Source organism: Buteo buteo, chromosome 13 (genome assembly GCF_964188355.1).
Source record: "Buteo buteo chromosome 13, bButBut1.hap1.1, whole genome shotgun sequence".
NCBI classification, from domain to species: Eukaryota; Metazoa; Chordata; class Aves; order Accipitriformes; family Accipitridae; genus Buteo; species Buteo buteo.
In genome coordinates, this window is record NC_134183.1 from 22197943 (window position 1) to 22213108 (window position 15166).

Genomic DNA, 15166 nt, shown 5'->3' on the forward strand with positions numbered 1-15166 from the left:
ATGCTCAGTGGGAGCTGGGCTCCTAGTCAGAAACATTTTAACTGCCACGTGCTCATTGCTCTGTTTTATTGTTTGCATTGCACAGATGTCCAAATGAACATACTCATAAGGAGAACCAAATTGTCTTCCAGCAGAAATATTGTTACCTGGAAATATATACGTTATTGAAAATGTATCTCAGGAACATGTATTTCTACCAGTCCTGAAAAAATCCCAAATGCATTAGACATAAATGAAAAAGAAATAGACTGTGTGAACATTTGGTGCCATCAAAAAAGATTTTCAGACTTGCAGGATGTGATGTAAACCCCTTCGTTAGGCTGAGCACAGCCCTCAGCACTGCATAATATCAAACCCTTGGAAATGCCACAATGGTTGTCCCTTTCCTCCCTCCTGCTGGAGACCATCTATGGCCAAGTCAGAGTGATTCCTGCTCCGACACTCTCCTCTTTCCTTTGACAAATCTGAGAGTCAGTGAGCTGTTTCATTTTTTGGTGCATCAAGGGAACAGCAGGACTAGCTTTTTCCTAGAGCCTACTGGCATTTAACAAGCCTCCGCTTTAATAGGGTTCACCGCAGGGTGTGGGAGCAGACTGGATTAGTGTGCAAACCACACATCCTTTCAGAGACGTCTCCTCTGAAGGAGCCTTCCAAATGGGATTCACACTCCTTCACACTTGCTGTAAGACAGGTAGGGACTGGATTAAGGGTTTAGAAAAAGATATGCTGCTCCCTGAATAAGTGCTGGTTCACAATCTCTGTGAAAGAAATAAGGAAGTGGAGAAGACCTGTTAGCTCCCACCTGACCCGTGTTTGGCAGCTATGGCAGGACTGATCCAAAGCATCACAACGTATTATTCAAATGCATTTATCCAATCTAGCTTTACATGCCCCCAGCGACAGGTCTGTGCATGTCTCCTCCTGAAATTAAGGCAGGCACCGGGGCTGGAGATGCTGGGCGTGAGGAAGACAAGTTGAGGGCACATCTCCCAACTCATTGTGTGCAGAGGTGGTGGGGAAGGAGATCGGCTGCCTGGATCCCCTGCTGAGCAACCCCTCAAGGACAGTTTCAGGGGTTACTCTTTCCCACTCACACACTGTGAAAAACGAACGTTTTCAAAATATTGTAATGCAAACAGAGCACGGAGTGTTCTGCTGTCATATATGAACATGGAGGGGGTGGCTTAGCAGTGGAGAAGAGAGCAGGGCTCTGCTAGCCATCTTCCCATGACTTGCTCCATGGCACTGGGCTCACTGCTTTGCTGGCCAGCAGCAGCCAGGATGCTCTAGGTGGCCACCCGAGATGCTGGCAAAGACACTGCTCCCTGTACCAGGCTTGGTTTCTCTCCCCGAGCCACGGAGATTGCCTGAAGCTGGGACATGATACTTGGCTGAAGGTCTCAGCTGGTTTTGTGAATCCTAAAATGCTACTGTGGCTCCAAAACCGTCAGCCTTTTGGCCCTTTGTGTCCTACACTGCAACTTGTGGACATCTTCCCTACAATCTCCCTTTGTACAGTCAAAGACAACATGTGCTGTGAATATGACACCACGGGGTGAATCCATGTCCAGCCATACTGCTCAGCTCAGCCCACTGGTGGGTACCGGCCAGGAAAACCAGCTGTTCAAAACACCCATAGTTTAGCCAAGCATGGTATTTTCCAAGGTCTGCCATAGTTCATTACCAACACAGGCAAGCCAATATCGCTGTACTGTTTCACTTCCCCCACCTGGGAAGAGGAAAACATTAAGAAATGGAGGGCACTAATTAAGAGGCACACGTTAAAAAAAAGTCAGCCCATTTTATTATACCTTGCTGACCTGGAGTTTCACATCTCTTGGCTTCAAAAGGCAAAGACCAACCTCGATTAAAATTGCACAGATAGGCATTGATTTTGAAAAGCTTTCTAGTGCTACACTGTGTTTAGATTGAATTGCGTTATTAATCTAGTTGTTATCAGTTTGATTGTATAGCCAGCTCCACAAAGGACCAACCTGCTTCCTAATCCTATTATTTACAAAACGCTCTTCTTTTGACTTCTGTTGGGATGTTTTCCAGTGATAAGTCACATCTATGTGTGCTAATGCCATATTACTGGCTTATGCCATCCTTTTTCACTTTTGCTTTGAGATTTTCAAGCTGAATTTCCACTATCTAAGATATTATATAGGTCAAAACAGTCTATGCTCAGATGTAAAGTGACACTGATTCATATATCAGAGGATAAAAAAGAAAAATTGTCTTATGGTTCAGGTGCAAATTTTCTTGGATGAATAATTTCTGACAAATAAGGTACGCGAAGACTTTTCTATTCACCCACTATGAATGGGCTGTTTAGGGTTTTTGCTTCCTTTTTCATCGTTTCCCACTTATTAAATGATCCTCTTAATTGTTGCTAGGTACGGTTCGGTCTTGCTTCGAGCAATTTGGATACATGAAATCAAAGCTGCTTTGACTGAGCAAGTAGGTCACACAGCCTCTTTGGGCGAGTGGATCTCTAAGAGCAGGCTTTATGCATCCATATTCTCAGGCTTACAAATTAAAAAATGTGTTTTCCATGGATATTTTACAATGCCAACCTCACAAGTCCTGCTTACCCCCAGCATCTGTGGCAGACGGTACACATGGGAAGCAGGCACGAGAAGCATGAGCTAGCTAGAAATTTCAGCTGTACCCAACCACCCATTTAGCCACATTTGTGGAGCCCATTCCTGGTGGAACAAAACCTGTGCCTCTTCCTGACCTTGAGCAATCCAAGTCCTCCTCTTCTCCGTCCTCCACATAAAAGAGAGATAATAATCCCTTGGGGGATTGTTAAGCAGAATTTATCCATCTGAATTCCTCAGAAAGAGAGTTCAGAGTGCCACAATTTTTATCTGAGGCGTTCAAATGATTAATACCTACTAGCTAAGTTTTCACAACTTGCTTTTGTGTTAGGTGCATTTTATGATCCTTGTTTTACAGCTGGGACACTGGGGTGAAGTGGCTTGGCCTGAAACACCAGAAAATGACAGTCCCACAAGCCAGGACAGGAGCAGGCACTATGGGCTTACAGCAGACCTGTCCTCTGGAAAATGCTGCTCTTTACTTGCTGAGTGCGAGTACGGCTCTTGCTGGGTGAGAGGGCAGGGCACGTCACCCAGAGGACCACAGGAATCAATCTGAAAAGGTCTCCCTGGCCTGAAAAGCACATGCAGCCATTGGTCTCCTGAAATGGCTGCAGGCTGTACCTATAATGCAGTCTGTATCTCTTAAAAAAAGAAAAAAAATCACCACCTATATTTGCTTTGCTTTTCACGGATTGCTCTGATGTTGTCCTCAAGACCAGAATGGCTGTTTTCTATCTGGAGAGCACATGAGCGTGATGCCAGGCCTGGTCAGGGACCACCCTCTCAAAATCACTGCCCTCCCAACCCACGGGCTCTTGCCGAGGCAGCTGGGTGGGGAGGGCACGCGGAGCGGGATGCTCACAGCCCCTCTGCAGGATGCTGCTTCGTGGCCAGACGGACCCAGTCACTGTAACTAACAGTTCTGGGGAAAGGCATACACTGCCCAGCCACTGGAAATGAAATACAAACACATAGATCGCCCCCCTCCTCCCGAGCTTGATAGACTTGCTCCTGCTGACGCTCACAGTGATATATAATCCCGTGTGCATTCACGGGCATAAGCCAGACCTTGCAACATCAGGGACTAGCTGGCACGCCACCTCACTAGAGATGGGCTTGGATGCACCGACTGCCCTATTAAGTGAGTGAATTCATTCTGCTGACTAAGAGCAGTGCAGTCATTAAGCTAAGGCATGCGCTCCCTGAGTCCTCAAAGATGGAGCGGGATTCACTCGGGCCAGTGCTGTGAAATGTGGATCAGGATACAGGTTTCAATCCTCCCTCCTCTTCCCTGAAATTCAGGGTTTGTGTTGAGACCAGCAGAGCAGCAAACGCGACTCCAGAGCTTTTAGGGGAATATTGCCACATTTCCAAGTTGTCTATGAAAGAGAAATAATTGGCTTCTGAGGGCCAACCTGTCCAGCCTGCCTTGCAGGGTGGGGAAGCAAAGGTGTCTCAGGAGCCCAAAGTGAGTAGGAACCGAACCCAGAGGCTGGAAACCAGGATTCCTCAAGGACCATATCCTAGCTTTCCATCTGCACATCAGGGTCTCACTGAAAAGATGGAAAAAGGCCACATTCATTGGCAAGTCCCCGTGTGGGCTTCTCACTGGACACTCAAGTGGTTTCTGCGGGGTTTAGGTTGAAGCCCACCCATATCCATAAAATGCTCTGCTATCACAGGAGAGACTAATTTAGAGGAAAGGCTCCACTGCTGGTTAGCACCACATGGAAAACAACTTGCAACCAATTAGAACCAAAAGCCAAAGCCAGGTGAGAAGCGATGGGATCAGAGGTGCATTTTTGAACCTTGAAATAACGTACTGAAAAAAACATCATGCACTCTTCCTAACACTGGTCTTCCCCCATCCAGAAATGCAGCTTTCGTGGGCTCGTTTCTCATTTCGCCTTCTTGCATCACATTTCATAACACGCCGGGAGGAGCCAGGACATCTGACACTTGCCGATCATTCCCTGTGACGTTTCACCAGTCACTTTTGGGGCTTTCATCATGGCGTGTGGAGGAGATTGCAACTAAGAGAAGCGGTGGCCACTGGGCAGCCCTGCATACCTGCGCTCTCCTGGCGAGTAAGGTTCCCTCTGTAGGGATTAATTTGGAAGACATTTCTAAAGCATTTGTCTGCTAGGATGAAAGATCCTGCAATACATCTTGATGAGACATTTGAAATTGCACTTCGATGTGTTTAAAATCTCACTTGTTCATATTGTCACAGCTTGGCAGCCTGAGTGTCAAAAACTTCCTAAATATCAGGTGCTATTTTTACTGCTCCAAGTTTCATTCTTTCTATTGAGTCATACGACCACATTTGGGAGAGTGTGCCCACACCATGGCTCTCAGGAAAATCACCTTGCCCCGCTGGGGTCCTGATGTGGCTCTGGTATACGAGCTGCAGGGGCAGCACTTGTGCAGCCAGGCTGGCGGCACAGCATCTTCCAGCAAGGCAACGAGACTCGGTGTAAAAGCGCCAGCCGATGGCCTCGCTGTTGCTCACAGCCCTTGCTATTACCCACCATGCGAAAAAGAGATCTGTCAGTGTCATTCAAACCAGCCTTGCTAATTTGGTCACCTCCTCCCATGCCCCAATCCCACCTCTGTCACGTCACCCATCCTGCAGGCTCCTTCCCGGGGACCACAAGAAGATGGGAAGGTCGAAGGCGCTCAGCATCCCTACCTGTCAGGTGGTAACCGTGGCTCCACATCAGCTCCCACGTAAATGAGAGCAGGGTTTGGCCCTGAGATTTCTGCCTGGCTGCAAATCACTGTGTATAATCATTGCAAACGTACGCTGAGGATGCAGGAATCAAGACACATGAGTTTGCAAAACAGAGACACCTATTGCTTAATAGGGAATAAGCCAATTAGGCTGAAACGCTTATGTGACAAAACTGGTGAAGAATCAGCAGGAACGGTGCAGCTCCAACGACTAAAGGACACGAGGCAATGGGAGGGACACCCGTGGCAGCCTGCCACCAGGATGCTGCTTGGGGATCACTCTGCACTGGGGTAACTGGAGCACCGCAACCAAAACCCTGTCCCTGCCTTGAGCTACCTGCCCTGAAGCACCTGTAAGAGGCAGGAGGATGCTTGAAGCAGCCTGATGGTTACCGCTGCCCATGAGGGAGCCATGGTCCAGGACTTTCAGGCTCTGCCCCCAAGCCAGTATGCACTCTCCCTGAGCCAGAAAGGTCTCTCCTACCTGTAGAGTGTCAGCTCTCACATCCACACGCATTCACCGTAACGTCAGCATGACCTGACTCGATCACCCCGTGATGCTCTTGTTTTATCACTGCTCTAAAGACAAAATACTCACGTGCTCGCAGGGCACAAATGTCACATACTTCACCTCTCCCCATCACGTGTACTGGCAGGACCTTATTCCTTCCTTCTCTCAGGTCTGCCACTAGAAGTTTATTTCTGGCATCGGTTCAGTTTCTTTGGCTGTGTTAATGAAACAGCCAACAATGAAAAAGACGTTAAGGCAGGCAAAAAGGATCCAGTGAGGGGCTTGGGACTGGTGGAGGGCTGTGTGTTTGTGTGTTTAGCTTTCCCCTTCAGGAAGGGAGAAGGAAAAATCCCCAAGAGCCCAGCAAAGACCTAGAAAGGAGCCGAGACAGAAGCCTCATTGCTTAAAAAACATGTCTACGCTATACATTTTTCCTGAGATAATTTTTTCAGCCAACAGAGCAGAGCTATCAGGGAGTGCAAACAGCAGAGCATCAGTCTTGCAGCAGATCCTGTCACCCTGAGCATTTGCATCCCAAAAGACAGAAATCCCAGTGGCTCCTGCAGCTTCTTGGATGCCAAATATCTTGGGAAATGAGAATGGTGCAATATGAAAAGATATCGTGTCTGAGAGGCTGTGGGTCCTTGGGCTCATCCTCCCACAGCCATCTCTTGCCTACTTTCCCCACTGCTCTGCACAGCCCCTTGGAATACTCAAGGTCTCCTGTGGTTTCTTCTCTCACTGTTGACGTGGATGCTGAGGACCTCTCCCAGGCAGTGATATCCTCCTGAGGTGGTTCTTCTGTAGGAGCATCCTCAAAATAACATCTGGTGCCTACACAAAGAGGGCTGGGAGTGCCTGGATGAGAGCTACACCCCACAACCAGCAACTGCCTGAGGTATTTGCCCACCTTTACAGGCACTCACCACCAACAGAGCCATCCCAGAACCTTTGCAGGAACTTAGTCCCCAGACGACAATGTCCAGGTGCCAAATATTGAAAAGCCAATAGCGATTTCAGAACTTGGCTTCCTCCCTCCTCCCCTGGTTCATAAAGCCACACCATGGAAATCCAGGCAGCAGTAAGAAGAAGTTTAATTACCAGCTGAGCAGCTGCTGGTTGACAGTCGAGTGTGCTTCTGGGTGTCTGAAAAGGCACTGGAGATGCCTTATGACGATGCTTAACCTTCACAGGGGAAACATGTCCCCTGTTGTAGCCGCTGGCTGAGAGCTGAATTATATTCCTGAAGATGCCGGTAAAGCCTGGGCTGGGAGGTGATGGGTCACGGTGGAAGAACCATCCGATTCGGAGCTGCCAGATACACGGGCAATACCTGGAGCCCACTGCAATGCTGTTTGACTGAAGGAGGCCTTGAGAGAGCACTTCAAAACTGTGTCGTGACTGTGACATTATGTGCTTTTGAAAGCAGCCCTGCCCATGGAGGGCACTGGACGGGGAGGGACAGCGTGCTCAATATGCAGATGGCCAGCCTGGTTTTTTTTGTGTGTGTTTGTGATATTCCCAGTGGATTTTTGCATGCATGAACCGTTTTGGTCCCACCACCCACACACCGAGTACCTTTACCATGTGCTGCCCTCCCTGCTCGTCTTCCTTCCTGCTCCCAGCCTGCCCTCTCACCCCGCACCATCGCCGCTACCCTAGCAGGTTTTGGCAGTGCCATGCTCGACTCCCTGGACTGGCCCTTTTGCTTCCCAACCGGAGCCAGTGCTGCTGCTGTTGATGAGGATGCATCTCCCAAGGCCACCACCACCACCAATGTTGCTGCTCAGCCAAGACAAGGAGTTGTTTAGATTTACGATGGGAACACAAAGAAAAAGGAGCTGTAAAGATGCCTTTTTTTTTTTTTCTTTCTCTTTTTGCTTCTTTTTTCTATGGCATTGCAAGGGGCAGAGCTGCTGACACCAGCATGCTCTGCCAGGGTGTTTGCTGAAGGACACCTGAAACTCCGCTCCTACAGTGAATTTACTGTGCCAGGGAACTCCCTTGTTTCCAGAGGCAACTGGGGGTGGAAACCAGAGAAATGGCAAAATAATTACTGTCTAATGTTGTAGTTCAGGCTTATTTCTTGCTGCTGAGGATGACCCAGGCCCAGGGAAAACAAATGATGGAGGCAATTAAAAGAAGTCTGTCTTTGGAACAACTGTTTTTTATAGCAACAGTGCCTATAGATGTATTTAAGTAGTGCTGGTCTCAGGGATGAAAACCCAAAATACCTGTAGCCTGAAAGCCCAAGGAAAGATAAGGGAGCTCCCGTTAAATGCTTTCCTTGAGGATTAAAAGCACATCTGACATGCAAGTAGGCACCGATGAACAGATGTCCAAGCAGAATAACCATGGTTGCTGCAGAGAATACAAGAGGAAAGTGACCCCTTCCTCCACGTCCAGGAGAGGCCAGGAGGGCTCACAGCTGCAGCAGGATCTGCTGTGTCACTGCTGGCTGTGGTCCCAGGGCTTCGCTCTCTGCCCACGAGTACGGCAGTAGCACGGAGCAGCGGACACTGTACTGCTGGCGGCTGAATCACTTAACCTCACCGTTAACTGCTCAACAAGCCTTCGCTAAATGAACCAACATTTGCAACTCCTTGTTCTCTGCGGAGAGAAAAAGGTTTCCTTTGCGTTCCAGACTGGAATTGTGCATTTGCAGGGTTAGAGGTGGGAAACAAAAAGCCCACCCGGACGAAAGGGAAACTTGAAGCCCTTGTGGGAACTGCTTTGCTCTCTTCATTCCTCTGGTTCCTAGGGGTGGGACTGACCATGGGTCCAGCAACTCTGCACCCAAGAAGCGCTGACTGGTGACACGCGTCCTCCTACCACAACTACTGCCTTCCTCACTGGCAAGCTCAGAAATTCCTTCCTTGGGGGTCTTGCAAGCTCCTGACAATCAGGACTGGGCCAAAGAGTAACTTTTCACCAACTCTGCTGGAAAGGCCTTAGAGGGACTGGTTACATTCATGGTGCTGGGTTTTCTTTTTGTTCCACTGGATTGCTCAGGGGTCTGCTAGTGCTTTTGATCCTGCTGCTGCCAGCCCTTCTGCTGGACACCGATTCCCTGCAGGTACCACTGCTCCCACCACTCCCTCAGAGCTCAGCTTAAGGAAACAAGCTACGGAGATTCATCTCATTCGGCTTGCTCTAGGCAGGAGCACAGGGGTTTTGGATATGTCTTTGTGGTAGCTACCCCTGCCCCTGCAGGGCAGCAGGAGATGAAGGAGTGCTTTACAGAAAAGAAGGGGAGCTCTGCAGCTAACCTGAAATTGGCTGCTTGAGCTCAAGTTATCATCAGAAGAGTTGCAATCAAAGCCTACACCGAGTATTTTCTTACTCAGATCACTCCAACATTGCTTTTATTTTCCAGCCCGATGCGTCATGGGGCTTTTGTTAGAGCCCTGCCATACCCAACGAGTACAAAGGTCTCTCCATTGGCTCCATTTACATGAATAGTTACAGGGTATCTGCGGGCTTCTGTCCTGCAGAGAGGTATTACTCCTCCAGACCGACCCCGATAATTGTTGCCTTGTGTCCACCTGCTGTGTGTGTGCACAAAAGTGTATGTTGCTAGAATATAGCACTTTTTTCAACAAAACTTTCTGGTGGAGAGCAAGTCTTAGACTAACTCTGGGTCAGGTGCAGTAAATCACAGCCTGAACGACCTAAGCAGGACATTTATACTCCATGGACCAACCTTGACAAGAAGTGTTACGACTACAGCACGCTACAGACCACTCAGAGCAAGCACATCAGCCACCGTAAAGGACACAAAATCTCGTTGTGGCATTCCTGAGCCTTTGAAAGGCAAGCACTAGAAAAGGGCACATGAGGAAAAAGTGGCAATTTACTGACAAGCTTCCAGGCAGGCCAGCAATATTAGATACTCCAATTCATCACTTAAAAAGAGCAGAATATAATTCCTCTTGTAATCAGGATGGAAAGGCATATGGTCTGGACCAGCAGAGAAAAGGTTGACTCATATTAAGACCAACCCATTACCAAGTGTCAAGTGCTCCCTAAGATGGCTCACACGCTAATTTGAGAAGTCACCTGGTGGCAGCAGGTCACCAGCTCCCTCTACAGACAATCAGGACACAGCCGGACCCCTGCAGAATTGCTACAGCAGATGCATAATAACAAAGAGTCCCTTTAAACTGCCAGCAAGGAGCAGAATTTTCCTCCTTGTCACCGGCAATAATTATTCCACCCGATGCCGAGTCCTTTGTCTTCCTCCATGGCGAGAGGTCTGGTCCGCTCCCCTATCCTGGGGTGGATGAAGAAATGGCTGCGATTGCATTAGCGTTCTCCAAGTGAATGTGTCTTTTGTTTCCTTCCAGGGAAACAAAGAGCCAGAGGGATGGAGGGAAACGTAGGCGCCACTGGGCTGCAGGAAAAGTTCAGCAGCCCGGAACCAGGTGGTTGTTCGGGAACAAAGTGCCAAGACCGTTCGCAATGGCAATACTTCACCGCGGCAGCACACGCCGGCGAGCGCGAGGAGCGAGCCAAGGCGAGTGGGACGAGCGCGTCTGCCTGCCCGCTGACATCCCGCAGCACCGCCGAGCATGCAATTCGAGCGATGCGTCTATGGGTGATATGTATATATAATGACAGGGATGTAGCAGGATGAAAACCCGTGCACGGGGCTGGCTGCAGGGTGGGAGGAACAGGCTAATGAGAGCGACACGGCGTTGGGAGCAAGAAACTGCTGAATTTTCATCCTTGCCCTGACACCTCTTTGTTTCAGTATCTCCCGGCTGCAGGAGGTGGTATAAGAATATCTGAGGGGCAAGGTGGGACTGCTTAAGGAGCACACATCTTTCTCAGAAGCCTCTGGCAGGCAGAGGAGCTCCAGCCACCCTTGGCTCCTACCTTCATCTGCGATGCTGGCAACTTATTGTCCAGGGAAATAGCATGATTTTTTTGTTGTTGTTCTTTCCCCAGTAATATTATATTCTTACTTTGTACCTAATGAACATTTTGTTCGTTCTTTCTGCAATTTCTCAGTATTTGTAGGTGAGAGAAATATGTTCCCCCCTGCTCCCACCCGTATGAGGCATATTCTTCTAAAGACAATCCAAATCACAGGTGGGGGGCAGGGTATGTGTAAAAGTGGGCAAGCTGTTCGCTCCTCACAATAATTAGAGAGTGTTTTGATGCCAAGGAAAAAGAAGAAAAGAGTTGCACCTGCCTGCATTTCCCAGCCCCCCTCAGTGCCCTGAACCTGCCAGGGGACACCTGGCCAGCTCTTCGCTTTCCTTAATGCTTGGGCTGCGCTGACCAAAGTGAAGGTGGTCTACAGGGGTGTGGAGGAGGATACTGAGCCACACGATCCATCAGCCAAATATTCCTGACCTGGGGGAGAGCTGCACAAATATCCGGTATCTCCCAAACCTCTCACAGAGAGGAGCTGTTCCCTCCTGGACACACAGAGAGCTCCTGGAAAACTTTGGAAGGGTGTCTTTCTCTACACTGTTGTGCACTTTGCTGTCATGCAGTCCCCTTTACCTACAAGGCCTGTTGCAAAAGATGCTGCTATCATGCGGCCTTCAAAGTTGAAAACCGTTTATCGTCCCCTGATCTGTTGCAGGTCAGGCACTCAGCTTTTCCACATCTCCCCAGCAATATACTTCAGTCAGGTCAGAGCGCTGTGTTGACCATTCCTGGTACCACAGCAGCACAGGGATGATGCGTTTTTTGTGCCAGGCTCCTGTGCTAAGAGCTTACTGTGTAAGATGAACAGTGCTTGGCCCCTTGCTGTCTTTGGGATGAAGCAGCTCATCAAACCCGAACGACTTTGGAGATGCAATGGGGAACAGAAGTGGGTGGGAGAGGGCAAAGCAAGAGAAAAGGTCAGTTTGCCCTAGTTCATGATTACTTCTTAATATAGCAGGGTCTCACCTTTGCTCTGTGCATCCCTGTAACAGAAGCACAGGTTATATGGGAACTTATCTATGAATGGTCTGGGATTAATGCATATCAGAGGGCACCAGGCGGCAGGACCCCTCCTTCACTCCCTGGGGTGTAGGGTGCTCCTCTCCTTTGCTAGTTACCTTCTGCACTACAATTTCTGAAATGCTGTACGAAACAAGCTGCTGGCCGTTTCTACAGAACTCGTCTGACCCTGTTGCCGTCTCTGCCGCTGCACTGCTTGGCAGTACTTCCTTGGAGGAACTACAGCAACAAACTCGGATGCCAGGGCTTGGAGATAAGCAGCCAGCAAACATCCAATTTCCATACAATGTACAGAAAAGAGAGGAGAAAAAACCCACAACACTGGGAATCCCTAATGAACCAGGGTGAAAACCAGGACAAGTAAGTAACAAAACAGAATAGATTTACAATAAGGGCACAGCAAGTTCTAGCGGACAGATCTAGCAGATAGACGAGGCGAGAGAAGAAAGAACAGAAGCCGGAAAAGAAGATGGGAGGAAAGCAAGAGGATCAGAGCAGTCTGTCCGATGGGGAGCATGCTTCAGAAGCTTTTAATTTCCTTTATTATTATATAGATAGTACCAGCTCATTGCAGAGCAACAATTCATCTAGCCTGGTAACCTACAGTCCGGTGCTGGATGTTTCTGGACAAGGCTACTGACCTTTAAAGCACTTCTTTGCCCGTGGCACCCAATCCAAGGTAACAATGAAACAATGACAAACATCACCGCCTTTCATTTATAATTTCAGCCAGGTGTTTGTTTTGATGCAACACAGTGGACGATGCCACCCGGTCCCAAATAGAAAGACCTTGTGCCATTTGGGCACTACGAGCGCACCCCACATCACCAGAATTATTTGTTTTCCCTCACTGCTGTAGCGAGTTCCTCAAGTTAATGCAAACCCTCCTCTCCGCATTTGTTCCTCTCATCCCCTAAGTTTCCAAGCAGCCCTCAGAGATGGGGTTTATGGGGTGGGTAGGGTGTTGCTCCCCTGCCCAGACTTTGGGGCCGCTTTAGCCCCTGCCATACCGGGCACCTGCAGGAAAGCACCCACCCTTGTAGGTGACCGGGAAAGGGTGATCGCGAAGCCCCTGATGCAGCCTGTGGGGACAGAGGAGTGGGCTGAAGTCTCCCACCCTGCTCCATCACCCCCACCAGCTGGTCCCTGCTCCGTCTCTCCCACCCTGCAGACCGGTCCTCGGTCCAGCACCCTGCAGGCCGGTCCCTTACCCGTCACCCCTCTCTGCCACGCCCATCCGGACCAGCACCCCTGCCCAAGCCCCCCTGGGCTGCAACTTGCCCCACCGTCCCTGGCCAGCAGACTGCCTGCACCAGCATCCCGCTGAGGGACCTGCTCCGCCAGTCCAGCGGCACCCGAGCACTGCCCGCGCCCAAAGCCCTCTCCCCAGACCGCTAACTGCTCCAACACCTCTCAACCAGACTGGTACCCGCTCCAGCATCCCTACCCAGACCTGTACCTGGCAGAGCACCCCTGCCCGGACCGGCGCTTCCACGTCTCTAACGGGACCGGTACCCGCTGCAGCATCCCTACCCGGACCGGTACCCCAGCGCCTCTAACGGGAGCGGTACTAGCTCCCGCACCCTTGCCCGGCCCGGCGTGGCTCTCCCCCGGCCCCGTGCCCCGTCGCGCCCCGTCCTGCCGGGCGGCGGGGCGGTCCCGCCCGGGGCTGCCGCCGGCTCCGCGGCGCTGCGCGGGAGCGGAGCGAGCTCCCTTCCCACTTCAGCACGGCAAGAAACCCGGAGAGCCGGAGACAAAGAAACTGTCCGGGCGCTCCCCCCCTCCACCTCCGCCGCCGCCGCCGCCTCCCCCTCCTCCTCTTCCTCCGCCGCCTGCAGCACCCCTATCCTCCGCGCCCCTCCGCGCCCCTCCGCCCCGGGGAAGGGGGTATTTACCCGCTTTCCTCCTCGATCTCGGAGATATCCGCGAAGATGAGGAAACCGACGAGCAGCGTGAGCAACGCCAGCGTCCAGCCCCGGCACGGCAGCGGCATGGCTCCCGGGCTGGGCCGGGCCGGGCCGGGCCGGGCCGCTCCGCGCCGCGCCGCTCCGCGGGGTGCGGAGCGCGGCGCGCCGCGTCCCGGCTCGGCGCTGCCGCCGCCGCCGCCGCCGCCGCCGCCCGGCGGGGCCGCTCCGCCCCTCGGCGCCCGCGGAGCGCCCGTCCCGCCCCGCCCGGCGCGGGGAGGGGGCGCACGGGGCGGGCCCTGCCCCCCGCCGCCCCCCGCCGCCAAAGTTTGCGGTGGGTGCCCGCGGCGTCCCGGCAGCGGCTGCCCCGCGTCCCGGGGGGAGCGCGCACACCCACCCACACCCACCACCCGCCGCCCGCGGAGGTGCCCCCTGCGAGCGGGCTTTGCTTTTCGCTGTCGCTGCCCCTGCGCGGCCGCGGCACGTCCCCAACCTTGCGCGCACCGGCGCGGTGTGGCGGGGTCAGTCCTGGCGCGGGGGGAGGAGTACGCGCAGGCGGGTGGTTCCTCCCCGAAAGGACAAAAATTGTAATAAAATAAGGCAACGCTAACTACTGTTTGCGGTGGCGACTGTGCCTTTCCCTCTCTCGCAAGGTGCGTGCGATAAAGCAGATCTTCTGGGATGGAAAACACTTGGTAAAACAAGATGCTGAATAACCGATCACACTTATCTCTGTTACTATTAATTCCTATTTTAGTATCAATAAGCCTTTTGCATTACTATAAATACTGTCATACCAGTCCCACCACGACTCTTTGAATCTTGCTTGGAACGGGCAGAATTTATTTAAGCGGAGACTGCACAAGGGGCTCTGCTTCTGGGGCACTGGGATGGGTCTCTGCCACACGCGCAGCTCCTGCGAGCAACCTCCTGCAGGCTACAGGCGTACCCTTAGGTTTTGTTATGGACAGAAAAGGCCGCCGTTTCCATCCAGAAAAGGAGATGAAAGTCTATGAAAGTTGGGAAGAAGGAAAAAGGGACTGGCTGGACCAAAGAACAGCCCAAAAAAGACCAAGAACTCCTTTCCCTGTATCCCTGTTATCTCTTAGTCCGGCGCCAGCCCTGGAGAGGCGAGGCTGGCTGTCCCGGGGGGTGAGACAAGGCCAGCCTGGCAGAGCATCACCAAATCCAAGCATAATTCTTTTGGACCAGAAAGTTGCTGAAAATCAGAATATCTGGTGATATATGCATCCACCAAGCTGGAGAGGGATGCAGTGGATTTATAATGCAGCAGATAGAAGCAGCACAGATGTGTTGAGAGAGAGAGATACTAATTGCTTACATATTTAAAACAGCATCTTTAGTCTGAATGGGAGGCACCGTTAAGCAAAACAGAGCTATTAACTGGGGCCACTTGGAAAGCTGCCATTTTCCCTTCTGTGCATGGC

At 51.3% G+C, this 15166-nt stretch overlaps 1 protein-coding gene across 1 annotated transcript in view; it reads right to left on the reverse strand.

Annotated features, from left to right (window-relative positions):
* ST8SIA2 (ST8 alpha-N-acetyl-neuraminide alpha-2,8-sialyltransferase 2) overlaps nucleotides 1-13927 on the reverse strand; it is a 33508-nt gene extending 19581 nt beyond the window's left edge. The window contains exon 1 of the mRNA XM_075045057.1: nucleotides 13710-13927. Within this exon, the coding sequence (XP_074901158.1) occupies nucleotides 13710-13807 (98 nt within the window). The 5' untranslated portion in view covers nucleotides 13808-13927. The remainder of the gene's footprint in view (nucleotides 1-13709) is intronic.
* Nucleotides 13928-15166: the final 1239 nt, after the last annotated feature.